This window comes from Vitis vinifera, chromosome 7 (genome assembly GCF_030704535.1).
Source record: "Vitis vinifera cultivar Pinot Noir 40024 chromosome 7, ASM3070453v1".
Classification (NCBI taxonomy): Eukaryota; Viridiplantae; Streptophyta; class Magnoliopsida; order Vitales; family Vitaceae; genus Vitis; species Vitis vinifera.
Window position 1 is genome coordinate 25,968,538 of NC_081811.1, and position 26,917 is coordinate 25,995,454.

General features: G+C 36.1%; 3 protein-coding genes across 9 annotated transcripts; 1 reads left to right on the forward strand and 2 right to left on the reverse strand.

The window, feature by feature from the left end:
- The first annotated feature begins 96 nt into the window (after positions 1-96).
- LOC100854718 (telomere repeat-binding factor 1) lies at positions 97-6,324 on the forward strand. 7 transcript variants are annotated; one of them, XM_059738652.1, is made up of 7 exons: positions 97-221; positions 1,163-1,334; positions 1,643-1,857; positions 3,218-3,302; positions 3,871-3,954; positions 4,411-4,760; positions 5,952-6,324. In XM_059738652.1, coding segments are annotated over exons 2-7 (885 nt in total). In that variant the 5' UTR covers positions 97-221; positions 1,163-1,184; the 3' UTR covers positions 5,953-6,324. The 7 variants fall into 7 exon arrangements, with proteins under 7 accessions (XP_059594635.1, XP_059594636.1, XP_059594633.1 ...); XM_059738653.1 differs by having other exon boundaries at positions 1,167-1,334; XM_059738648.1 differs by having other exon boundaries at positions 103-420; positions 1,167-1,334.
- Positions 6,325-8,966: 2,642 nt separating this feature from the next.
- On the reverse strand, positions 8,967-9,990 carry LOC100260435 (uncharacterized). Its single transcript, XM_002271446.5, has one exon. It carries the CDS (start codon positions 9,693-9,695, stop codon positions 9,198-9,200), a length of 498 nt encoding a protein of 165 aa, XP_002271482.1. The 5' UTR covers positions 9,696-9,990; the 3' UTR covers positions 8,967-9,197.
- Positions 9,991-10,362: 372 nt separating this feature from the next.
- LOC104878586 (pentatricopeptide repeat-containing protein At5g67570, chloroplastic) lies at positions 10,363-26,738 on the reverse strand. Its single transcript, XM_059738655.1, has 15 exons — positions 26,222-26,738; positions 24,199-24,280; positions 24,075-24,107; positions 23,841-23,962; positions 20,401-20,562; positions 20,164-20,254; positions 17,609-18,000; positions 17,269-17,466; positions 16,251-16,332; positions 15,962-16,153; positions 15,749-15,862; positions 13,962-14,055; positions 13,728-13,885; positions 12,103-12,540; positions 10,363-11,333 (listed from the first exon to the last, which is right to left on the reverse strand). The coding sequence occupies exons 1-15, from the start codon at positions 26,257-26,259 to the stop codon at positions 10,539-10,541; spliced, it is 2,991 nt and encodes a 996-aa protein (XP_059594638.1). The 5' UTR covers positions 26,260-26,738; the 3' UTR covers positions 10,363-10,538.
- Positions 26,739-26,917: the final 179 nt, after the last annotated feature.

The following is a 26,917-nucleotide window of genomic DNA, read 5'->3' on the forward strand; positions in this document are numbered from 1 at the left end:
CGTAATTTCAGTTAAAGGAAAGGGCATTTGTACGGTCTGATGTACAATGAAGGAGCCAATAAATAATAAAATAAATAAATAAAATAAAAATAAAAAGCGAATTTCCATAATTTCAACTATCTCACCTAGGGCTGAACAACGTATAACATGAAGCGGAGTTGGCCCGTGATTTGCACGTGAAATTCACATCCTATAAACCTCCCTTTGGTGCCTTTGCTCAGGTATCTTCTCCGTTTCCCCTCAATTTCTTTCTCACTGTGACCCCTCAGGGATAAATTCAGCTCCTTTTTTCTGCTGATCGTATGGAAAGATGACGACGACGATGATGATCAGTTCTCATGTTTTAATTTCCATGTTGAATTTCACATGCTTTTGTTGAAATTCTGTGGTGGTGTTGGGGGATCTTGTTGGCGAGCAAAGGTGTGAATTGTAATCCTCTGATAGAACGTGAATTTCATGTTTTGACAAAACCCTAACAATTGAATCGAGTTAATTTGAAAAGGAATCGAATTGGTGTAGTTTTTCGTTTTTATTTGAAAATGGATTAGCGTCTGGCTTTCTACTTGATTTTTGCTCTGCCAATGGTGGTTCTGAGATTTGGGATTTGAGAGCTATGCAATGTGAGTGGTTTTCGTATGGCTTTCTTTTGGGGTTCGTGAAACGGGTTGTTTCATTCCTTGTTTCTTTTGGCTTCACGCTCTATGTATGTTTTGCCAACATTTGTTTTGAAGGGAAGAGAAATTAATGCAGGAAACAGAGAGACTGAGTGAGAGGATAAAGATTCCTATAGGAAAGCATGAGAGATGTTGCAAGAAATCCACAATTTAAATTTCAAAATCCATAGTATATCTACTTTAGTTTAATTTTCTGGGTAACACCACTTATTAAGATCTGGAGCCTTAAAAAAATGTACTTTCGTTTAATTTGTGTATCTGCATATATAATATGTATGATATTTTTGTCTTTCTAAAGGCTTAATTGCTGGGATTGGTATGGCACCTTGTCCAATCGTATGGCTTTATGCTTCTTGCAGTTTTGGAGCAGGATTTGGGATGAAGTATTCTTTGGTGTTTGAGCATAAGTTATTGGCTGGTCTTGTTGATGGGAGCAGGATTTGACTCTTTTTTGTTTTATTTTTCCCTTTCATCTTCCTATTTTCAAGAAAGGTTTTGGGACTCTTGTTGATGGGTGCTCCAAAGCAGAAGTGGACATCAGAAGAAGAAGCAGCCCTCAAAGCTGGTGTAATTAAGCATGGGGCAGGAAAATGGCGCACAATACTTATGGACCCAGAGTTTAGCACCATCTTGCATTTGCGGTCAAACGTGGATCTCAAGGTATTCCATTCTGAACCTCTGTGGGTTATATCAGTAAATTGTCAACTTAAAGATGTAGAATTTGTTTGCTAGATTGTGTCTTTGTTGCATACCTAAATATCAAGGTAGGGGCTGTGTGTTAAATTTGAATGTCATTGTTGCATACCTAAATATCAGTAAATTGTCAACTTAAAGATGTAGAATTTGTTTGCTAGATTGTGTCTTTGTTGCATACCTAAATATCAAGATAGGGGCTGTGTGTTAAATTTGCTTGCCTGTATTACCATATGTTCTGGTGTATTGATGTGCATGCTTCTTATTCTGGACAGGATAAATGGAGAAATATGAATGTCATGGCAAGTGGATTGGGGTCTCGACATAGAGCTAAGCTTGCCCTTAAGAATCAAACAACCCCTAAACATCATGAGGAGGCTATGGCTTTGAGCACTGTAGTTCAGAGCGGTGAAGAGATACTTGATGCTAAGCCTCTTGCAATTTCACGTGGACCATTGCGCATTGATGGTCCAAAAAAGGGAATTACAAGGTTATAGTTACTTCTCAACATCTGGCCTTTTTATTATTTAGAGTGGTGACATGCTCTTGCATGGTCTTTTTCTTAATTTGGAATTGGAGAGTGAAAAGGAGCAGGATCCTTTTACTCCAACAACAATGAATTAGTTTTGGAGATTACACCGAGTCTTAAGAACTTGAGACATCTCAAAGCTCCTTCTTTCCTGTAAACGTGAGTTGGAGATTAAAGATCATTGAGTCAATAATAGTAGGATCGTCCTAACTAATTATTTGGTACTTGGTAGCATCTATAATTCTGACATTTGATCTTTCTTTGTCTGTCTCTTCTTCTTCTTCTACTTCCTCATCCTCAATCTTTTACCGGATTGGATCATTATAAAAGTTTGGTGAAGTGTTGGTGGTAAGATCTCTCGGTTCTAGAATCCATTCCCAATCTTTTACTGGCTTAGAGATTTTTGAAAGTTTTCCCATGGAGTGGTGGCTAGTTTTCTTGGTTTAACTCAGGAAATTTTTGTGGGATTGCAGTGTACAAAAGAGAACCCCAGTATCACTGTGACTTTTTTAAAGCGTTGTTTGTTGTGACATTATATGCCATGCACATGTTTTTACTTAACTGGAATGTACATTTTTTTTGAAAAATTGGCCAAGTAGTGGTGGGAAGATGTTTTGGTACAAGTCTGGAAAATTTATGATATTATAGTGGACAAGCAAATAAGAGTTAATGAACCCCAGTATCATTGTGATTTTCCTACATCATTATTTTTTGTGACCCCATATGCAAGCATCACTGGAAAGCACATTTATAAGCAATGAGAAGAAATTGCTGTCACTGTATATGAACCAGATGTCATGCAATTATTCATGCTATCCTTAAATCATTGCTATTGTCTGTCTTTTTTTTTTTTTTGATAACCGAGAAACCTTCCATGGCCAAGCCCTTAGGACTCTCCATGGGGACCCAAACCTCGGGGTGCTCTTCTAGAAGGTTATATTTTCCTCTTATCACTTCATTTGATGACAGGGGTCTATGCTTTATAGTTTATTGTTACCTTGTTTGAGTTGTTTGCGTTATTTTTCAGTTGGGAAAATCAAGTGCTACCTTTTATCTAGAAACATGCTTAGATTGAATTTTGTTTCGTAGTTCATGAACTTTTACTACTCACTTTTGTTTTATCCTTTTTGTTTTCTAATTTTTTATATATGTTTCTTTTTCTCCTTTGATTTACATATTGTGCATCATTCCTTTCTTATTAATACAATGAATTCTTTTATCCTTAAAGAAAATTGTGTTGCAAGCCATGCCATCTTTTTTTTTTTCTTTTGTGTGATTATTAACAAATCTTGTTGGAAATTCCTTTCTTGCTCATATACAGGTTGGACAGTCACATATTGGAGGCTATAACTAATTTAAAGGACCCTAGTGGTTCTAACAAGACTGCTATAGCTATGTACATTGAGGTATTCTAGCTCACATATATCAGTTATTTTAGAAATCTTTGATGTTGGCAGAAATATATAATTAAGTAATCAAACTGCAGTGCTACTTGAATGGTTCTAATGCTTATGCATTACTTTATAATAAGTCTTGCTTCTACTACATGTATGTGTGTATATGCCCAATGTCTTCTGCTATTACATAACAATGTTTTTCCTCATTTTCTGTAGTTATAAGCTTAAAAATCAATGATATCTGCCTACAGAATATTTTTTTTTTCCCAAGAGTGTAGACTGCTGTATCACTAATGCTTACATATGTATATATTCCAATTCCAACTAGTTAGGACTTGGCACTCTGGATGATTTTTTCACTATAGTTTCTAGTTGTTATAAATGACTTGATTTTTACTCTCATCAATTTTCATTTTGACATGTTGTCAATCTTTTTGAGAAAACCATTTTGAAATCACACCCTGTTTAAAACTAAATCAGGTATAAAGATTATAGAAACACTTGCCATGGATGGTTTGTTTTAGTTGTATCTCATTTTGTTTGCACTGGTTCTGACATCATTGGTTTTCATTTTTAGGAGCATTATTTGGCACCTCCAAACTTCAAAAAGCTGCTGTCAACAAAATTAAAGCTTTTGGTAGCAAATGGCAAGTTAACTAAGGTAATTAATCCTATGAGCATCAGTGGAACATACTAGCAGAAAACGTCAACTTTAACATGTGAGGAATCTGTGAAGCTAAATTGAATGTGAAGATTTATGTGTTCAAGCCTGAAAATATCAAAATTCAACTAGGAAGTGAAGATAGAAGTCATAATCGTATTTAAAATGTGAAGAGGATTCAGAAAGAGTTATCTTTGTGCACTTTACCTATGGAGCCGATTTATTTGTTATCTATTTATTTATTTAGTTATTGCAAATCAAATGGTGCCTATCAAGTTAACGATGTGTGTTTTTTGGTTCCTTGGTATGTGTATGCATATTCTCTTATAGTAAGTAGAATTTTACTAGACTAATGAATGAACAGCACAGAGATGGGAGTGACAACATCCAAGAAAGTTCAATTTTGTTGAATCATTATATTGACCTGGAAAATAATTCTGTTGTTTGAATTGATAGGTAAAGGGTAACTACAGGATTGCAACAAGTTTGATGCCTCCTGTAGTGAGAAGAAGCTCTACCATGCCATTTGAGGAGGGAAAGCAAAAGGATTCTTCAAAAGCAGATAAGGGTGACATCAAAATCCTTACTAAATCTCAGATTGATGCAGAGCTGGTGAAGATGAGGAGTATGACTGCTCATGAAGCTGCTGCTGCTGCTGCACGAGCAGTTGCTGAGGCAGAAGCTGCCATTGCTGAGGCTGAAGAAGCAGCAAGAGAGGCGGAGGAAGCGGAAGCTGAAGCAGAAGCAGCACATGTTTTTGCAGAAGCAGCATTTAAGGCTTTGAAATGCAGAACACTTCGAACCTGGTGAAAAGTCTCTTCTAACACTTATCTTTTTCAGGTCCTTTATTAGATTTCATAGATTTGTGTCTTTTCCTTATGATGCTGCTCCTGCATCATGAGACTCATGGTACTCTTATCTTCAGTAGGTTGTTTGAGAAGCTTCACCAAGATATGGAATACATAGGGTCTTTTTTTTTTTCAACCCAACTGGTCTTTAATCTAACCATTTGGTTGCCTCTTGTGTCTGTCCCGTGTACTTTTTTGTTAATATATTATATATACCTTTCTTTGCCTGTCACCAAAAAAAAAAACAATCCATTTGGATTTGACTATAGAAATCCCTATTTTAGGATTATCCTCATGAAGCATAAGACTAAATGATCTATGCTGTCAGTTGACTGGACACGATCAGTGTTGCTCCACACTTGGGGGCCACCTGTATGAAAGCCTAACTTCCTAGATAGTTTTATTTCCCTTATTTTGTCTGAAAATTTAAGATTTCTTCCTGCTAGTTAAACTTTCTGATTTGGCCAGTATCTCGAACAAATTTCTATTTGCAAATCATGCTTGATGTGTGAAACTTTTATTCATTTAATACTTCTCAAATCTTCTACAGTACAACCATTGCTATATATGACTTCACCTTTTTCTGACTGGAGATGAGGCAATCTAATAAAACTTGCTGTGTGTTCTGAAAATGTTCTGTTTTACATGGTACTCCATCAAGTGTGCATTACCTGATTTTATCATGTACAATTTAGTGTAGTGAATCAGAGTCATTTTATCACTGATTACTCTCTCTCTCTCTCCCTTTTCTCCAACACTCTCGAGTTAAACAAAATAAAATTCAGAATGCAACACATGTTTCTCATTTTCTCATATACATTGTGTTTTCACCATTTCATTTCTCGTCTGTTGACCTTTAATTTCTGAATTTCTTGCTGAATTTGTTGCAATCCATAGCTCTTCTTTCTCCACTATACTACCGTGCTAAATTCTTTCAGGCAAATTATTCATGGCACATATTAGCACCTTAATCCCAATTTGAAAATTTTTTCATCCTCCCCTAATTTTTAGCCAGATCTAACTATAATGTTAGTTACCACAAAATGCCGGTGTCACACTGTATCAAGGTTTCTTTAGTGCATGTAATGGAACAAGTGTGTAGTTGTACTTATTGATATTTTTGTTTCACATTTTTGCAAACATGTGCAGATGGTAGAAACATCAAATCTGGCTGTTTGGATCATTGGAATGGAACCGTGCATTAGGACTCTGATGAGCATCAAAGTGCGGCATTAGCTCTTGCAACATGTTTTATAGCTGTAAATATTGTTAGGCTTGTGAATGTGACAAAATGCAAAATTATCCTGTCAAAATGTGCTTTCTCTTGAGGTTTTTTGCTGGCTGGAAGCCATAGTAGGTTCATTGATTTTGAGGATTTTGTAGTGAAGTAAAAAAAAGAGGGACTAGCCAAAGAAATAGAAATCGAAACCTTCAGATGCCAAGTTGAATATATGCTCCACCTCTCCCTGACTGTTATTTGATCTGAGGAAAGAATGAATAACACAAAATGCAATTTTTGGAATGGATTCCGGTAGCAATATTTCCTTGTGGTCAGCAGCTCTTTATAAATGTAACAATGATGCCACTCTCTCCTGTGGGATGCGCAAAGAGTGAATGTGTCTTCAAATTAAAGATAAATCTGACTTGGGTGGGGTTCATCATTTTCTCATTTCAATTTCACTTGAGACTGAAGCACATGAACTTCAGATCAGTTGAATGCCAAGATAACCCAGGTAAGGGACACCAAGCATAAGGGGCTTCACCAGCAGCTCACTTAACTGATGGTTTGCTTTTAAATTTTTAATATATATTCTCTTGTTTTTCCTAAAAACAAAAAAAGAAAAAAAGAGAAAAAAAGATTAAAAAGAAAAAAGAAAAAAAGAGGAATTAGGTGATGGCACCTAACTTCAAATCGTGATAACCAAGTTATATGTAAGCATGCATATGGACCAGAAGGCGTGTACATATATAAGCATACATGGAGCATACAAATGCAACAAATCTCAGGTGTTCAAACCTGATCAAGTAGACACAAAAGGCCTACTGGAGATCACAGTCGCTTTAATTTTTTTTGTGATCACTGATCAGCATGTTTAATCTCACCCAGAGATCCAAAAATAGAGCATCCCTTCTATTGGTACTGTTCTCCCACTGGGTGCAAAAGGTCCTCATTTCGAACCCTTGCAATGCCTAATTAATATTTTGTGGAGTTTCATTTATACCGAAATTAATATGTTGGCTACAAATTAACTCATGACATGGATTGGAGAAGTTCTGAATGTTCTCTCACAAGATTTTCAGTGACATCTAGGCTTGACCAAGAATATAATCAACAGGAAGCTATACAGGTGTAACTGTCTTTAGAACAACCATCTGGCCTGAAAGAAGCATTCAAGTGGTTTCAAGAGGTGGTAAATCAGACTGATGTTGTTATGGAGCTCTGTCGTACCAAACCACTTACATGGGAAGGAGAAGTAGCCGGCGTCAGTGATTTTCCCGTCTACAAACTCTCCAAAATTGTATTTACAATTCAGCATTTAAAAGTCTAAAGCATGAGTACTCCATCCTCCCCTAGCATCAGCTTGCGTCTAGCAAATGAACAATAAAAGAAGGGAACTTAAGTAGCCTAGGACTCATTTCAGACCAAAGACCTAAATAACTCTCAACAGAAACATCCTGAATTAGGTTAAGGGCACTTTTGAAGTTGGTTGTTTTTTTTTTTTCCCTTATTTCTCCTTTTTAATTTCCCAGTTGATAAGAGAGGGGAAAAAAAGCGCTCTATGTCTTTTCCTTATTTTTCATTTTTTAACTTCCCAATTGCTAAAAGTTACAAATGCAAGTGTTATTGGCAACTACCAGCCTCAAAGCTCATGTAACATTTTATACTATAGAATCACCAAGACAATATATGATCGATTAGAATCCTGCCTTAGCTGATTTCCCACAATGCCACAGTAGTTTCCAGTTAAGATACTTAAGACAACATGCATTTCAAAATCAGCTAAATATATGTAGTACCTACCAAAAGTTTGAAAAAGGTTGAACAGAGAAAATGTTGAGATCAGAATAAACATCAGGGGAGATACAAAGCTCACCTTGTTTGTTTTTTGTTTTTCTGATAGGTAAAATATCAATTGTATTAACAGCACCTAAAGAGGAGTATAAAAATATATACAATATATACAAAGATGTTAAATCGGCCAAAAACCAAGGCCTGAATGCAAAAAACAGCAACCACACCTAAGTTAGAGCCTAACCACTCTACAAAGTCCACCATGGACAAGGAGCGATCTCCTGCAGGCACCCCGACCCTCAATATTCTCAAATGCTCTCCTACTTCCCTCCCTCCATACTATCTAAAATAAGCATAAAGAAGCACCTTTCCAAGCTTTTTTAGCTTCTTTCCTACAAATGACCCATTCCAACTCAAAAGGGTACCCCTCACTTGAGACGAGGAAAAACCAACATTTAAAGATTTCCATGTAGTGTTTAAGGCAAATATCGATATATTAGTGGTCAAAATAACAGCCAAAGCAGATGCAAAACAGGTGCTTCAGCATTGGAAGTCAAGCACCAGAAATTTGTCTAATAAAGAACAACTATGAGAGCTGACCTCAGGATTTAAAGCAATGTTCTAAAATGAGATGGATATGATTTCTAAAGATAAAGTTGAAAAATGCGTGGAAAATTAAATTTGTTTAGTTCTTTATCAACTCTTCTCTAATTTTCTTTTCTTTTCTTTTCTTTTCTTTTTTCCCCCTTAACCCTAACATCTAAAGTGAGGACATTAAATAATCATTCCATAATTCTAGCAATTCAAGAACCTTTGGGTCATAACAACAGAAGACAATCAAGAACCCTTGGATCACTGGTCATAACATCAGAGGATGAATCAAACTCCTGTGAGCACAAAGGATGAAACAAGCTTACTGCTATATGTGTCTGTTGGCTACAGAAACAAGGTGTTTGCATCCCAAACTATTGAGTTACTGCTTAGCACTCTTGTCAAACTTGAAAAATATACCATTTTGACTTTCAGTAGACATAAGAACAGCAATAAGAAGCATTGCATTGATCATAAAGTCACCCAATTCACCTTCCAAATTTCATTGCTCCCGGCAACACAAACCAGTTTCCCAGGAAAAAAAAATGCTGACATAAACATTGCCAAAACCGCTCATCAACAAATTCATTTATCATTGTGATAAAAGATTATTCTACATTAACAAAAGAGTAATGCTACCTTTCTCAACAAATTAGACAAATTGCTTCTGCATCAAAGATGATGGCGTATAAATAATCCTAATTTTTCGAAAGAAGAATCATATGGCATGCTGCTGAGCATATGCGAGATGCAATTCCATAAAGCATTTCCAACATGTGAAACAACAGAAGTTATTCCAATACCACAGTGGCTCCCAACTCCTTGAGCTTCTCAACAATGGGATTACCCTCCTCTTTAGTAACCCCTTTCTTCAAAACAACCGGGGCTTTCTCCACCAAGTCTTTGGCTTCTTTCAATCCCAGATCAGTAAAAGTCCTAACTTCCTTGATGATCTTGATTTTGGCAGCAGCATCGAACTTCTCCAGCTTGATGTCGAAAGCCGTCTTCTCAGCAGCTTTGGCGTCTGCGGGGGCAGACCCGGATCCGGCGGACGCAGAATCGGCAGACGCCAGACCAGACACGGCGGGACCGTACTTGTTGAGGCCAAGTTTGAGCCTGAAAAGGATGGAGTAGTCGTACCTTTCGAGCTTCGTGAGGTCGAGAAGCTCGTCGGCGATTCTTTCGAGCTTCTGCGTGGTTGCAGAAGCAGAGCAAAGATTGCGAGACTGGGCAAAGAACAAGGGTCTAACTAGGGTTTTGTAAGGGATCCTTGTGGTAATGGAATGCATTTTGGGAGATCAAGTTTTATCGTTTCAGTAGCGGGGTTTAGGGTTTTGGTTTCACCTGTAAAAGGTGGGAGCCAGGCTAATCTAGCGATTCGATTGGTCTCCTCACTAAGCGACGTCGTTTCATCAACTCAGAGTCTATGCCTTCCCCTGGGGGCCAAATCCCCCTCCCAGAATACCAACAATGCTGCGATTGCTAATAAATCGGTCTCTCACTCTAAGGGAACGACGTCGTTCTGTTTGTCACATGGAGTCTTGTCTTCAGATTCTTCACTCATGATCATAGAAAAGGAAGATATAGCGTGTCCATCGTATTTTTATAATATTATATTTATAAATAATAACTAATAATCATTTTTATATATTGAATTTAAATTTATTATACAAAATTATTTAATTTTATAATTTACATATCTTGTAAATGATATTATTATTAAAAGTAAAATTATAAAAAATCCTGACTGTAGGCAGCGCTGCAATGAAATGCAACCTTGCCTGAGCGGGGAAGTGTCTGTTACCATTTTGGATCCTGCAAATGATCCCCGCTGCATGTAATTCTGGAAAGAAAATAATCAGGGGTCCTGAAGTATTTCTGTTTCTAACAATATATGCATTGGAGTCTTAATTTAAGATGCACATCTGCATTCCAGGTACAAACCAGTTAGCAGCATAGAGCAAAGATGTGTGCTTCAATCTAATAAATGCTTCTTCTTTGCAGTATATTGACATACTAACTTTTGTACAGACCAATGGTGAATGCCATATCAACAATCTGTCGTATATTAGTAGTTGCAAGATTACATATGGATATTGCTACCGAAGATCCCAGTCAGTTTGTCTGGCGCCTTACTTCTGGCCCAGTTGAAAGGGGAAGAAAATACCATCCCTTTCCCTGCTCTTCTTCCAAGTTTCCAATATTTCATTTGCTGAGGGCAAGTTGGATCCGTGGGAATCATCTTCTTTAGCCCGCATGTTGAGTTCAATCTTGTTAATGCCTTCTGAGTTCCCATCTAAAGTATTAGGTTCATTTGATGCCACTTCATCTCCATTACAAGCATAATTAAAGGCTTCAGAGATGGCTTCTCCATCTGTGTCATCATCTTCTTCCTCACTACGGGTGAGGTTGACAGAAAATATATCAAATGTGACATCACTGTTCTTAACAGGAGGGTTCTCATGAGGGCTAAGGTCTGAACCCCTAGCATCCGCAGAAAACTTTTGAAAAAATACCTTTTTGTTGTCATCAAGCTCTCCACTATTGCCATTCAAGGGTGTTCTAATCATGGCTTCATCTCCAAAAGCAACAGAACTCTGGTCCATTGATGTTCCGGATCCACACAGAGACTGCAGTGACTTGTATAAGTTTGAGACGGTGGCTTCCTCTGCTACATCACAATTATGGAGAGAATCCAATAGTTTCTCTAAATTAACCCTGCTGATCCTGTCATCTGTCACAAAAAGATCTGTCCATTGCTTTTCACTGACCACAAATGGGGCATGAGCCATAGCGTTGATGAGGGTGACTGCTCTTTCATAATTATGCTGTGCGGTAGCTTGACATATCATTTCAGTGAAGATAGAAGGATGAGGAATTTCTCCAGCTTCCAAAATTGTGTCAAATGCATGCTCCAGCAGATGCCACTACAAAGAAAGCAGAAGGAAGCAAATTTATGTTTAAAATTATCCACCCATGATTTGGGATCATTCAACATCTTAAAAGAACAACAGGCACCCAACTTATGACATGGGAATTTATGAGCTGATCAATAACAAAAAAAAAATCCAGCTTTTTAGAAAATATTAGGGCAGTGACTTCGAGTAATACTAAAGATGAGGTGAACATTGAAGTGGCTGTCTTCCCCCAACTTTGCTAAAAGAATGTGCAGTTGGATCAAATCAAATTGGAAACAATCAGTATTGCAGAAGGCAGATAACCAACAAGGCTTCAGGTGGTCATAAGAAACAAGAACTATTTTACAAACTCCCTCCTTTCCCCTATTCAAGGCTGCCCTAATCCCTCAACCAGATAGACCCATTGTTTTCTTGATAGGCCCCATTGTATAAGCCCCATAAGAAAATATTCAATAGTGTCATAAAGAACTAGTCTCATTGTTCATGCAGTCAGATTTGAGAAAAACAATTTACAATAGAAGCATAAGGCGCTACACAAAGGTTTAAAGGAACACTCGTGCATTTTGAGATTTTGAGTTCCATAAATTGATTGTCAAATCACTGGATGCAATTGATGACTAGAGGAGAACAAAATCCTCTCCTTTTGCCATTAGGAGATACCAGCAGAAAAATCATTTTAAATAGATTTAGTAAAAGAGGCAACATGGACTAACAGTTCTAGTATTTGTCATTTAAACCAAAAAAAGAAAGAACGAAAGAATACAAATTCTATATATACCTTCCCAGCTCTGGAGGCTTTTCCAAGTAGCAATGCATGTTTGCTTTGATCAAGCTGATACCCAGAGAGAGTCATCTCCTTGTAGACATACTCAAAAAACTCCCATTGGTGTGCACTGGCAGATGCCTCGAGCATTGAGCTATATGTGTACAAATCTGGTACGAGGGAAATACTGCCATCATCCATGCATGTATTAGAAGCAAATGTAGATCTTTTGGTTTCTTCAAACAACTCTTTAGCTTTAGAAAACATATCATTCCGTCCATAAACTTTCAGCATGGCATTTATGGTCCCGATGTTGGGGGAGCAATGATATTTCATGTGCTCAAAGATGGATAGACAATCATCAAGATGTCCACCATCCATGGAAGAGGTGATCATGCCAGTGAATGTAACCTCCAAAGGTTTACTATGAGGACGTTTTTTCAGCTTCTCAACCTGCAGGCATGTTTTTAAGAAAATAAACTTTCCTGCTTATCCACACATAATTAAACAGGAGGTAGCTATAGAGACTGCAACAGGAAGGGGGAAAACCATTCTGCCTTGTAACAACAAAAATTCTCAGAAATAACAAAAATGTATGTTAGACCACCACAGTTGCAGAAAATAATAAATTATCCAGATGTCATAGGATTCATGGACCAAACCTGAGTACCAAGATCATATAGTAGATTAAATTATTCAGAAACATAATTGGTGAAACACCAACCAATAGATAATGAGTCCACCATTTCCAAGCCAACTTGTGAGACATATGTACATATCACTTTTCATATTTAAGACTGCATCTAACTTTCTTCAAATGCAGTTTTTGGAGAATGAACAGTTCCTTGAGCATGCACACTCTCTGGGGGTCAGGGGTTTGCAATTCCACCACCAGCAGCACAACCATTTAGAATGATTGGGACACTGGGGACCAACCAACCAGCTCCATCTTGCTCAATGCATTAATTTTTTTTTTGATGGGCGAAATAGAGGGTATGTATTCAATGCAATAATATTTGTCACACAAAACAATTAATAGTGCGACTATTTGCCTTTCTTCCCTTCACCATGGAAAGGAACACAAAAGTATTAAATTCCTTCAAAAGTACAATCCAGTGAAACGATAATAAAAAATTGCACAGAAAATTTGAGGTATAAGAAGTGTCAATTTTAAAACAGCAGAGTGAGACAAAAAAAAAAGGAAAGAAAGAAGACTGCTGCCAACTGTAGGCATTGAAATTGCTGTGTTCAGCAAGACATCCAAAATTAATATCATGTTTCCAGTGTTTCATTCTTTGGCAATCCTTCATACTTAAAGTCAGATTAATCATAATTTCCAAAGGCCAAGAAGAGAGAGAAAGATCTGGCATTGCAATAAACCAATTCTGTCAAAATTACAAACAACTCAACTACAGTGGTTAAGTGAAACATGCTCTTGGTTTTTTCGATGCCTTTTGTAAACATAAGATAGCAACTCTTGGAATTCTAAATGATAAAATTTAATAAATTTAATAAATGCTAGCAAAGGCTCCAAACAAGAAGGTAATTAAGTAAGCAATAATCATAACATATGGTTCAAATACACCATCTCCAAGCAATCCAGCCATACCAAATCCATACTCACATATAAAGAGGTTTACCTCCACAATAGCATCTTGCCACCTCCCGTTGTTGCAAAGGCAGCATGCTAGCTCATAATATACACTAGCAATTCCAACCACTCCCCTTCGTTCCATATCCCTGACGACTTCAACAGCTTCATTGACTTTACCTTCCTCCCAAAAGGCTCTGACAAGAACTGGAAGGTTGCAGATTGAAGATGCATGAGCCATCAAATATCAACACCCTTTCTGGGCAGCAACAAAAAACACTACCTTTATAAGTAAGGGCTTTTGGAGCTTCCCCACTTCTTCTCATTTTTTCAAAGAACCTGTGGACATGGTCATACTTTCCAGATTGCAGCATCACCTTTCAACAAGCAAACTCCTGTAAGGTTCTATGAATATACAATTTGAAGATAAATGATAAACTGCAGGTTGAATTCTTTTTCCCCCTAGAGATGAGTCCCATATTTACCCAAGTATAAAACAGCATCAAAAGGATTTCAATTGGTTATGATGGATTAAATGAGAAACCAAAGCATGATCAAGTGATGGATATCTAAGTTTGTGTATGTGATACACAACTGCAATGGTACAATAACAACAGTATTTTATTTTTTTCTTTTCACTTTAGATCACATATCATTCTTGACATAATCATGAGGAAGCTCTGGCCATGATACTTACTTTTAGTTTACATCACGTTCATAAAATATTTTTTTCCTAATAAGAACAAACATTTGTAAAGCATAAAGAATGGAAGGATATAGGAAGGATGGACTATCCTTCAAGGCAAACAAAAGGAAACATTTACAAGCAAGCACCTGAAGTCAGCCCAAAGAAATATGAACCTACAACACCATGAATACCAACAAGGAAACTAAACATTGATAAATTCTTAGGGGCAAAGAAAGTGTCCAACAAATGCCTCCTGCACCAATGCCCTCTTGTTTGCCAACTGATTAGCTACTGGTTGGTGGAACCAGGCATCAATGAAAATGAGCAACCCATCCCTCCTGAGAGATCTAAAATCTGCCACGTCATGTACCCCATTCCCAAGCGCCCCTTTTCCCCCATTACAGATCCATGTCATAACTGCTGCATCCCCTTCCACTTGAAAATTACTTATCCACATATAATTCATCACCATCAAGCCTTCCAACAAGGCAGAGATCTTAAAACCTCTATTGCCAATCCAGAACCTGTTAATTTAGGAAAACCCCTAATCATACTGCCTTATCGATATCTGAATATTCAAATCCCCAACTGAGCAGGATTCCCCCAAAAGGTGGGGTTCCCATACTGCATTAACTACTTACTTATTCCTGCTAGCAGTGCTCCCTCTGCACACCTTCCAATTCAGTATAATCAATGCTAAGGGAGATGGCCAGCAACTCTATTGAAACAGAACTCCCCCCAAAAAGTGAGATAGTGCATGACATCCCACAAAGACTCAGGTGGCCCTCATCTTGTCCCCAAAGATCCTAAGATCTCTCCAACCAAATAGTAAAGATTTTGGGAGCATGGCTCCTTGCAAAAGTACTCTGCCTCTGGGACTCATCCCAAACCTTTGAAAGTAATGAACATCATATCTGTGACATCTCCAAAATGACCCCAAGACAATCAACCCCAACACCCATTTTTCGGATAATAATATCTGAAGAACCCTCTTAAAAAATATGAATTCTAGAGTTTTGGGATCAGCATTATGGTGCCGGCAATACAAATAATAGAACTGGTAGCACATGAAGTAAATCTAGGAACATATGATAACACCTAAAATATCTATTCTATTTTTTCCTGCTTTTAGCCTCTAAACCATATTAAATGACTTCAAACCTAGATTTGACAAAAAAAGTGACTTTTTTTTTGCTTTTTTATAGATAAATTTTTGTCCCCATTCGGACTTGAACCTAGGACCTCCCACAAACCCTTCCCATCCCTTTACCACTTGAGCCAGGCCTAAGGCCACAAAAACAAGACACATACTCACCTCTAAAGAGAAAGAGACTCATGCTCAAAATATAGTGTGGGAATAGATGTCATGATCTAGTTGTTACCTCCATTGCAAGTCCATAAGTTGCTCCATTAGGCTTCAGACTACACTTTCTCAACTGCTTAAACACCCAAGACACACCCTTCCATTGTTGGGTTGGAACACAAGCATTCAGTACCTGGTACCAATGTGAGAGAGTGGTTACTTTCGTCAATATGCTTAACAATATATACAGTGAATTTTAAGTGGGCTGCAAAAAGTAGTAATGCTCTCTTACAGCATTAAATATAACCACATCAGGTTCAAGGAGTGCATTCCAGTTCTTCCGGCACATATTTTTTATTCTTTTTGGAGGTTTCTGCCTCATGCATTCAATAATGTTCAGCAATTCTTTCAGAAGACCGGCTTGACCAAGGGTAACAGCAACACTGTGGTATGCAGCCATATCTGGGTATATATGGCAGTCACCCTGAATGGCTTGGAGTTAAAAGTCCATAAAAAAAATATCACAAATTATAGATGAGGAACCTTGTTAGAAAGAGGAGGAAAAAGAATTTGGACATTACACGCATCAAATTGAAAATGTCAAGAGCTTCATGGGGCCTTTTTGCTTTCCCAAGAACTGCTAAGAGTTTAGTGTATACAAACCTAAAAGAAGGATAAAGTTACTTATAGGGCAACAAAAATAAATTTAACACAATTAACTACCATTAGAACTAAACATTCTCTATAGTAAACATACAGATAAAAGAACAAAATATGAGAATAAAAGATAGACTTTCATAAATGAATCATGGTAAATTAGAATGAGAAAAAAGCACTAGAGAAGAAACACTATCCAAATCAAACCACTCATGTCAGCATTCTAGAAAAGAAAAATAGCTGCCAGGATAATAATTTTGCCAATAAAAGGTGCAAGTTAAAACCCAAAACTAAGATGAGTATAGTTGAAATTTGAAAATGATACCAAATGACCAGATTGGTTTTCATTATGAGGTTACAGGAGAGGCAGATATCAACCCTTTTTTCAGAATACATGAAAGGCTTCCATAGAATCATACACATTTATCACTAGTTAAAGTCCAGGCCATCAATTGAGTGGTTACCATATGGCCCCACTAGAAAAGACAAATATAGATGGTATTAGTGTTGGGTGTTTCATATCCAGTATTTGATTTGGAAATGGTTTGATTTACCCAAATATAGATGACCTAGTTAGTCTTGGAAATTCCTATATCCAAACATCAGGCAAAGCTTGGGTGTTGATCTAAAATCACAAGGGTTCATGTTTAACGGATGGACATATCCAAGGATAGAGCCACAAACATATGGTGGAATTTTTTATTAAGTTACAAAACTGGCCCAAGAGGGAGGCTAATTCTATGCCGCAAAGCAAGTTCATTGCAAAACATGAGATCAATCCAGGGGCAATTCTTTTATGTTGTGTATGGCACTTGTTTAGTTGTTTATATGATCTTCTTCTGATCCCATTCTCTGTCAAAACTGAAATCTGTCCAACCAAAGATCAATTCCACTAGTTCTAACTCTTCCATCATAATTGATATAAGACCTAATAAAAATTACCTGCTCTTATACCGTCTGTTGTCCTTATCCTTATCGGTGTACACCCATTCCACAACAGATAATGCATGCTTCCAGTGTCCTCGAGCACCAAGTTCTTCAACAATTCTCAGTAACTGGCGTTCTGTGAACTGTAATCCAGACTGTTTCATTACCCTGGAAAACTTCCAATCTCTAATTGTAATGTCTGCAGCAGTAAGCCTGTGTCACAAACTATCTTTTATCAGCCTCAAAAACAAGTCCAGGAGGAAAAAATAAAAATAAAAATAATAATAACAGAATATTCAAAAATTCGTTTTCTGTCATTTTTCCTAAACTTTCTAAGCAACCAAACAGAAGATACCTATCAACGAGAAACCTAATAGCATCAGCATCTCCACCGCGACGCCTTGCCGGACTCCACCCTCTCCGTTCATTCCCCGAAGAACCTTGTTCAACTTCAACATCATCATCCAAAAGCCACCTGACCTCACCACGCTTCTCAAGAATTTCGCTCAACTCCCTCAAATGCTCTCTCTTCAGCCTCTCTCCACCGTACTCCACACTCCCATTCAGAATCTCTTTGAACCCAGGTCTCTCCCACGGCTTCCCAACCATCAAAGCCTTGGACAACTTTGTGTATTCGCGCTTTAGGGTTCGGAAATGAGCTTCTTCATTTACTTCTTCATCTTCAGTTGGGGACTGGTTTTGATTGGCCAAGCGCTTTGATTTGCGAATTGATTTTTGGATTTCTTTCTTGCGGAGAGTATGGATGATTTTGGGAGTTGGGTATACGCCCTTTCTGATGAGGTTTCGTTTAATTTTCTCGGTATTGGGAGTGGGGATTCCGGTAGGAGGAGGCACTTCCATGGTGAATGAGTGGAGAAGCAGGGCGTCCCCCTCAGGCCTAATACGTCGATGGATAATGGTTATTTGGTTAAGACTCAAGAGAGGGTCTGCTAATACCCATATTTCCGAAAGGGCTTTAAGGGCTGGAAACTGTTTTTTAAAACGCTTTTCCTTCTCGAAAACAAAAAATTTGGAAAAGTCACGGCCAAAAACTATTTTTTATTTTTATTTTTAAGGACAAAAAACACAATATTTTTAAAAAATATATTTTAATTATATTTTTATTATTTTAATTTATTTTTTAATAACTATTTAAAAAAATAATTATATAAATATTTAAAATATTAAAAAACAATTTTCAAAAATTATTTTTCAATATCAAATAGAGCGTAAGGGTCTATTTGATTACTGTTTTTTTTTTAAATTTTATGTAAAACAGTTTTTAATAACATTTTCTAAGAATAGTTTTTGGCATTTAAAAAAAAAATTGTATTTGAAAACTGAATTTTGGAAAACAGATTATATTGTAAGAAAACATGTTTGATTGAGTTAATAAAAAAAACATGTTTGAAAGTTTTTTTTAATTAATAAAGTGTTATTTTTTAATTAACTTGATATCATAAATATATAAATAATTTTTATATATACAATTCATTTAATTTTTTTTTAAATATTATTTTTTGAAAATTTTACAATAATTATGATTTTCTTAAACAAAAATGATTTTGTAATCATTTGTAAGTATATTAATTTCAATAATTTAAAGAAGAAGAAAATATTTGGAGGTGGGGGCATGATGGTCGGATGAAACTCACTTTCGTGAAAATACAAAAAATAGTTAGGAAAATACAAAAAGAAGGAAAAGAAAATATAAAGAACAATATGTTATTTGAATAAAAAAAAAATAATAAAAACATCTTTTTATTATTTTAAAAAATAATTTTTGAGAAAACGAGAAACACAAAAAATAAAAACACACTCCTTTCTTCAAACATGCTTTTAGTGTTTCTTATTTTTAAGAACAAAAAACAACAACCAAACATGCCCTTATTTTTCATCCCATCAATTTTTAAACCCAAACACTAACCGTGATATTTTTATTTTTTCGCATTCTTAACACCAAGAGTACTATTTACGGGTAAGGAAGCCTTTGCACTACATCTCCAATCATTTTCCTTGTCTTTTTTTTTTTTTTCTCATTGACATGGATTTCTTTGTTAGCAAAGATTTTAATGCCTTTGTCTATTATAAATTTTATATTATAGAAATCGAGGAAGAAAAAAGTTACAAATGAAAAAAAAAATTATTGGCAAAAAAAAAAAATAAAACGATTTTCTTGTTGTTGGTTCAAACTAGACACGTCAGACATCCATGATGTGTTGGGAGATATAGAAACGGACAAAATACATTTTGTTTGATAATTTATTTGTTATCTCTTTTTAAATTTGATAATAAAAATTAGAAAAATAAAAAATATAAAAGAAATTTTATTCCTAATTTAAAAAAATTCATGAGCTTAAAATTTATTCCACAAAATACACTAAAAATAATTATTCGAACTAACAACTCATCACGGAAGCATCCATGTAACATGGCAGCCATGGGTAGAAAAGGTTAGATGGTTTCAAACCTGAATCCGAAAAAACCAACGATGCATAACATCACGCACATGCTATTTCTTATGAAGTGCCTTTATTCTTAGAATTCTTTTCCATAATGGCACGTGCTATAAAGTACATCCAGCAGCCGGTTTTTATAACAGTCAACCCTTCTCTATCTTTACTCAAATTGAATACTACTGCAAACATGAGAAGCAGCCAAATTCTGATCATTAAAACCATGAAAAAAAAACCCTGAAATCATCAATTACAAAGGACATAGTCTAATGTACAGTATATAGCAGCTTTAAAGAAAATAAGACAAATGTAAAACAATCAGCAATAGAGTTAGACCAGTGAATCTCACCACCAACAACCCAGAAACAAATCATTCAGAAATTTCAACAAAGAGAAACCAGAATACAGGAAGAGAGAAAAACCCTTCTCAGCTCTTAGATTTGGAATGCTTTACAAGCCAATCAATAACAGAATCAATGTTGGTAGAATTCTTGCAAGAGATCATGAAGCAGCATACTTCTCTGTCAGTAATTGATTTGAGTCCCCTGCAAAGCATAATGGTGTTCTCATTACCAAAACAATGCACATATTGAAAACCAGGCTATGGATACTGATACAGCATTCACCATGGAGTTTTTAAATTTGGTCAAGAAAGGTTCCAGGTCATGGAAGTGAAAGAGCGTCCACTTACATTTCTTCAGTCAAAGCGTGTTTGGACAGAGCTCCTGGCTTGTCGATTTTGTTTCCCAGTACCAGCAAAGGAATACCATTCAGTGAGGGTTTGCTCAGCAGATCATGGAGTTCACTTTTTGAGATGCCAATGTTATCTGGATCAGCAGCATCAACCACATAACTGCAAGAGAGATCAGGTTCAGACAACTTGGTTAAGTAATTGCAAGGTCAACTAAATATTACACTGAACCACTGGGAAACTTGATTTGGGTAAGCAAGAAATAAAATGTTTTATAATCACAAATTATCAATTTATTCAGAAACAAGGACCCTAATGCATAAACACTTCATTAACACTAAAAAGTGAACATCACATGAAAAATCATCATTAATTCCATTGATCTGAAAGACGAAACTATTTTTGGCCAAACTTTGGCGCAATGGTGCCATCTCAGGCTATCAAGCATAAAAAAAAAAAAGGGTTTGAGCTTTTGTATGCAGCCAATTAATGCAAAAGTGGAGGACATTTAAATTACCAGTCCACCCCCTTACAGAACCCCAAATCTGGATCTGCATTGGTTACAATAGAATTATTTAAACATGTTGCACTTCTCCATCAGATCAAACTACTTGAATCAATTAAAAATTTTGAATCTGGACAATCCTGTTGGGTTGATCAGTTCTGTAAAACATACTTCCTCAGCACTAATAGTGCCATGAGAACTGGCCAAGAGATGAATGCCAATGAAACTTGAAATCCACATTTTAAAATAAAAAATTCTTAATTCATTATTGCTTATATCCATAATCCAACAGATCAAGGAAAAACGAGCATTCCTTCAAATAATTTGCAAAAAGCCTTAATAAGACAACCGATTGGTTGCCCATTGAACCGGGGCCAGTTGACCCAATTTGGACCCAGCTAGGCACTTGACAAAATTGACATCTGGACCAAATATTAAACACTCTCTTCTGTTTAACATTTCCCAAAAGAAAATGAAGATGCCAGCTAAAGCAGCCCATAGAGCATGTAGGAGATTGGACCAAGGATCAGGTTCAAGTCAACAAGCTTGAATACTATATCTTCACCTGTTTTGCATTTTAGTGCTTCATACAGTAAACAAGTAGGGTTAGCTGGATTCCTTATTCATAAGAAAAGTTTAATTATAATAATCAAAATGATTCAGAGAAAAGCACTTAATTCAGCCATTTTGCTAATTTAACTAGGTTTGCAACTTTGATCCTCTTATTACTCCTGTCATGTGGTCTCTGGTAGTGCTCCAATCACAATACTTAGGTTTCCAATCATACAACTTCCAGTAGAACCAATTTGTAAACCAGATTAGCAGGTGTTGTAAGGATTTAAGCTAATGATAACTCACAAACACACACCACCAGTATCTTGGCTTAGTGATGATGTCTGACAACTATGAAGTTGATATCGTGAGTTCAATTCTACTGACTGACTATAAGGGAGAAGGAAAAAAAACAAGGAATAGAACTCAAAAGACAAGTAAGAACAACAAGGGTCTTAGAACCTATTTGGTTAATAAACATTTTCATTTACAAACAAAAGTGATGAACATGTTGGTTTTTGGATCACGTACAATTGCAACGATGCTTTCATTTTTTAATATGTGAAAAACAAGTTCTGCATGTTTTTAAAAATAAGCAATTTTTAGAAAATATTTTTGAAATCAATTTTCAAAAATGTGTTAACCAACATGTTACAATGTCAGTGTGATTTTCTTCTTCTCATTCTTTTTTGTTTTTTTTCAAAAAACAGAAAACAGTTCTCATTTCTGCTATCAGACAAACCATTATTTTGTTTGAAAGGATGAAATACATCCTCTAGATGCATGTGAAATCAAAGGCACCACTAATTTTCTAGGGCAAGTTGATAATTGAATAACATTGCGTTCCCTAAACAAATTTTTCAAACAGACACAGTGCACAAATACTTCTAATTTTACAAAAAACCACATGCCATGCTGTTTAGCCTATTGGAGAAGTATTTCAGGACTCTTTTATTTGATAATTTGAGCCCTTTTGTAATAAAGTTAAAAACCGAAGGAAAAGGATAAGAGTGTGCATGGACATTTGATTGATACCATTCGCAAGTTTCATAGTATATATTCAACCCATGGGACTAATTATATGTTCATGTTTTGATTCCTAAACACAATCAGTTTTCATTATACTGACTGCACAATCTTCAATTCACAAAAGTTTTGGGAAGATAATTCAAATGCCTAAATTTGATCATTAAAAGAATTCAATAACAATTCCCAATTCTTAAATTTTTTTTCTTTGAGGTTTCCATAATTTGAATTTTATCAGCCTAGCCTTATTTCATGAAAGTTCCAAAATTTTTCTAGATTTCAAACAAAATATTTTTTCAAATATTTACTAATTGTTAAAACATCTAAATTTTCCAAAAACCATTGAGAAAATTACATGTATTTTTTTTCCTCTAGATTTCCTAATTACACAAGAATTTTTAGGTAATTTTTTTGTCTTTTCACTGTTACATGGAATAAAACCTGGAAGTACCTTCATCCCCACCCTAACTTTTTACCATAAGCCAACTACTCAATAAATCTTAAAACCAGAATCATCTTCTAATGATCTTCAATAGACCAAAAAAGTGAAGAAATCTCACCCCAAGGAACCCAAAATCTTAGTATGGCAAATATTCACCAAATTTATGGATGAGAACCCAAAATCTCTAAAGGTAGGGCATTATTTACAAATAGCTTAAATGATAAGGGCTTTTGTAGCAAACACCCAAAGGAATATCCTATAGGAAGTCAAAAGTTTAAGAATAATGATCAAGAATGAACATGTTACATGTATACCAGTAACAGAAGATGGACTATTCCAAAAGAGGACAAGAAAAGAAAGAAAATGCCTTTCCAGTTATCAAAAAAAGGTTCTAGGAGACAAACATCCTTAAAGGACAACACATCATTCGTGTCCAAAACTTCTGAAGCAATAGACAGTTTCCAAATAACTATAACGTGAATTTTAAAGTCAATTTATTATATCAATTATTAATTTATTATAATTATCCTCCACATTAAGATGAAAAGAAATCATGAAAATAAACAAGGTCTAAAAATTTGACAATCTATGACATGAATCAACTGTCATTGAAACTTCAAATTTTGACAATGGGTTTTGTCTGCCCACTTCTAAGGCAAATGCGAGGGAGAGTCGTCCAAAAAACTAACTATAAAAATCAATTAAAAATTCGATGCAGCTAGTGAATTAAATCATTAACATCTACACTAGACTAAAAGATATTCTAAAAAATCAGCAATATTGGGAGTGTCAAACAAGAAGTGGCCATGAAAAAAAGTTAGTTAGCACGAGCACGCACAGAGGAACAGCTAAGCAGCTCATTAATATTGGTTCTAAAACTATGATTCAAAATAAGATGGGGGAACAGTTCCATACACAATAGCAGAAACTGCACGGCAGTATCTCTCCCACATAGTGCGAAACCTAGGCTGACCTCCAAGATCCCACAATTTTATCGTGACGTTCCCTTTAGTTACTTTCCTCATGTTGAATCCTACCTGAAGATCAAGTGTAATGCCATATGTTCATATCACTTCCCAGAGAAACAGGTATGTTAAGAAGGACATTGAATCCTAAAAGAAAGTAAGAACCCTTTCTAAGAAAACTCACCGTAGGAATCATGTCTTCACTATATCCACCAGTCTAAAACAATACAGTTTCCAATGTGTCAGCATTAGCCCCAAATAAATGGGAAAGGACCATTAGAGAATGACATACATGATTATTTACTTACTGCAACAACATTAACAAGTGATGTTTTCCCAGCATTCTGAAGTCCTATCAAAGAAAGCTCCATTTCCTGCTTGAAAAAGAGGCTGCGATCATATAAGCAATAGAATGAGCTACATATTAAGAAAAGGGAATAAGAGAATGAATAAAGACATAAAGAAAATAAAACATTGTCATAATATGTGATCAGGTAAGGATAGTTGTTTCCACAATATTGCAAGCTCCTAAAGTTTGAGTCACATCTTTCTTGAAAATTTTTACAGTTGACCATTTACTGAGCATAGAAAACAATTGTTCTAAGCATACTTGAATGTCTGCAAGTTGTTTGTTGCCCTTTTGACCTATACTTTGAAGGAGCACTCTACAAGAACAATTTTTTACTTTTTTTAGCATGGTGTAGAACATGAGTACATGTGTTTGGATGGATGAAATTGTTCTTTTCCCTTTTCTTTCTATATTTGGAGCTCAACTACAACAGACCAGACTTTTTCTTAACATGGTCCCTATGGCTAAAGTGTATTTTTGGAAGGGTAAGAAGTTGTTTGTCACTAGGATGTAATTAAGACATCACTAGGATGTAATTAAGACATGAGTCATCCCATGGAAGTTTCCATGAGTAGTATGGCTTTAAAGGCACTTCTTTATCAAGTTCAAATTGATGCAAAAACCAATTTGGCGAGTATATTGATACTTTTTTAGTCTTTGTTGAAGTTCACCAAGAGAAAGCCAGGGAAAATACAAGAAGGATAACAATTTGATAGTCCCTCAAGTTACATTTTATCATAGCAAATGAGAATATCAGAGCAAAACACACCACGTCTGCACTTGGAATGGTATGAAAAAAGGCAATTACATGACAACAATTGAACTTTATTTGCTCATCTCTTAAGTAGTAACTACTATTGATGCATAAAAGTAAGGGCTATGATAAGATTCAATGTATGGATAACAAGGTGAAAAATTGTCCGCATCCATAATCTTTGATAATTCTAATGATTGGACTTAAAACCTATAAAAATTTATTAAAACAGTAATTCATTAATGAGTCCAGTATTTAAAACTATATATAGAACACAAACATTGAATTCATCAAAGGGATCCATCAATTAATTGTCTTTCCTGATACAATCTCTTCTTCACCTTTCCTAAGTATGGGATCACACCCATAGTTGCGAAACATGCTTGCATCAGTTAAAAAATAGCACATAATCTTCATCATGCAGGAGCAAGATACTGACTTTTGCATTGACCTAACACTGAGTTCTTCGCATCTACTGAAGAGGTGTCTGTATTGTAGATTCAGTACCCTTCACGCAGGAAATGCTATTATCAAGCATAGATTCCTTTGCTGTAACCACTAACCTTTCTCCTCCTTTCTTCTTTACTTTATCACTTTTTGACTCTTAAGCACTTCTAAACCCCATGTCTTTATCTATGTGACTAACATCATCACAGCAAATACCATTCCCACACAGATAAAACAATAAACAGAACCATAATGGCAACCACCTCCATTATTCTATTACCTGTCCACAAACTCATGCTCTTATTTCAATTCAACAATTCACCCAATGAAAACTAGTAACAACCACAAAAATAAGAGACCTCTCCCGCCGCCACAACAAAACAAAACCAAAACCTAAAGTAGAAAACAAATCCCTTGCCAAACAACACAACAAATTTTAACTAAAAGAGTCATTCTGGAACCCTAACAATCTTTCTTTAACCCTGTGGATGATTCTCCGAGGGAAACTAAGGAAAAATGGAAGGGAAATGCTTCCAAAACGACAACAATCCAGGCAATTCTGAAGCGTTCTGTTAACCAAACCAAGTCCACAAGGACCATCAAGTCCAAGAACATGAATGCAGATTACCTCCAATCCAAGACACACACTTAAATGTACAAAAATAAATAAATTCAAAATAGAAAAGCAAAATAAAAAATCAACCTCGAATCAAATTCTTCCAAAACAAACAAAAACCAACGCGGCCGATCAGAAATCGATCAGAGAAACAAAAGAGCTCACCTGCGAAGCCAATTGAGGAAAGCCTCCCACAATCCCATGGACGATCAGACTCCAGAGAACTCCACAAACGAGAGAGAGAGAGAGAGAGCTGTAAGAAGTCTATTGCCTGGATTTGAGCTGTGAGGAACCTTCGTTTCAGCCCTCGCCGTGGATTACAGTATCCGTGCGGAAATATGAAGATGTACGCAGTAAGAAAAAAAGAGATGATTATGATTACAGTATCCGAATGCGAGATTTGAGAATTATAAAAGCCCTGGATCTGGCCCTTATTTACCAACCCAACCCACTCTGGATTTCGCAAATTCTGCTGCCTTCTATGTTTAGGCTTTAGGCTGTTTTACCCGATACGAAGATTCCATGGGGTTCTTAGAGGAGTCGAAAGGGTGGGAGGAGGGACTCGGAGTCCCACTCCCGTTTCAAGCGAGTGATCGACACGGACGTCTGAGGTGTGCGGATGGGGATTTGCCAGTTCACTCCACGCTCTCCGACACTGACCTAGCCTTGCCCAGCCCACTATGAGCTGGACTGGGCCTATGAGAATTTATTTGAAGATCACGGCCCATTAATTTAATACGTCGCCCCTTTTTATTGTCTTTTTTTTTTTTTTTTTTTTAAATATAAATATACGTGCAGGCATCGCATGTTGTAAAGTTTCAAGAATTCCAAACTGATAGGGAATGTACGATGGGTTCAGAG

Excerpts from the sequence above, each read along its gene's own strand:
- LOC104878586 (XM_059738655.1), bottom strand. The coding sequence starts at position 26,259 with ATGGGATTGTGGGAGGCTTTCCTCAATTGGCTTCGCAG. Across the intron at positions 24,108-24,198 it reads CACTTGTTAATGTTGTTGCA|ACTGGTGGATATAGTGAAGA; the intron begins GTAAGTAAATAA and ends GTATTGTTTTAG. Across the intron at positions 11,334-12,102 it reads AAGCCTCCAGAGCTGGGAAG|TGGCATCTGCTGGAGCATGC; the intron begins GTATATATAGAA and ends CTTTCTTTGTAG.
- LOC100260435 (XM_002271446.5), bottom strand. The coding sequence starts at position 9,695 with ATGCATTCCATTACCACAAGGATCCCTTACAAAACCCTAGTTAGACCC.
- LOC100854718 (XM_059738647.1), top strand. The coding sequence starts at position 367 with ATGCTTTTGTTGAAATTCTGTGGTGGTGTTGGGGGATCTTGTTGGCGA. Across the intron at positions 421-1,166 it reads GATCTTGTTGGCGAGCAAAG|GTTTTGGGACTCTTGTTGAT; the intron begins GTGTGAATTGTA and ends TTTTCAAGAAAG. Across the intron at positions 1,335-1,642 it reads GGTCAAACGTGGATCTCAAG|GATAAATGGAGAAATATGAA; the intron begins GTATTCCATTCT and ends TATTCTGGACAG.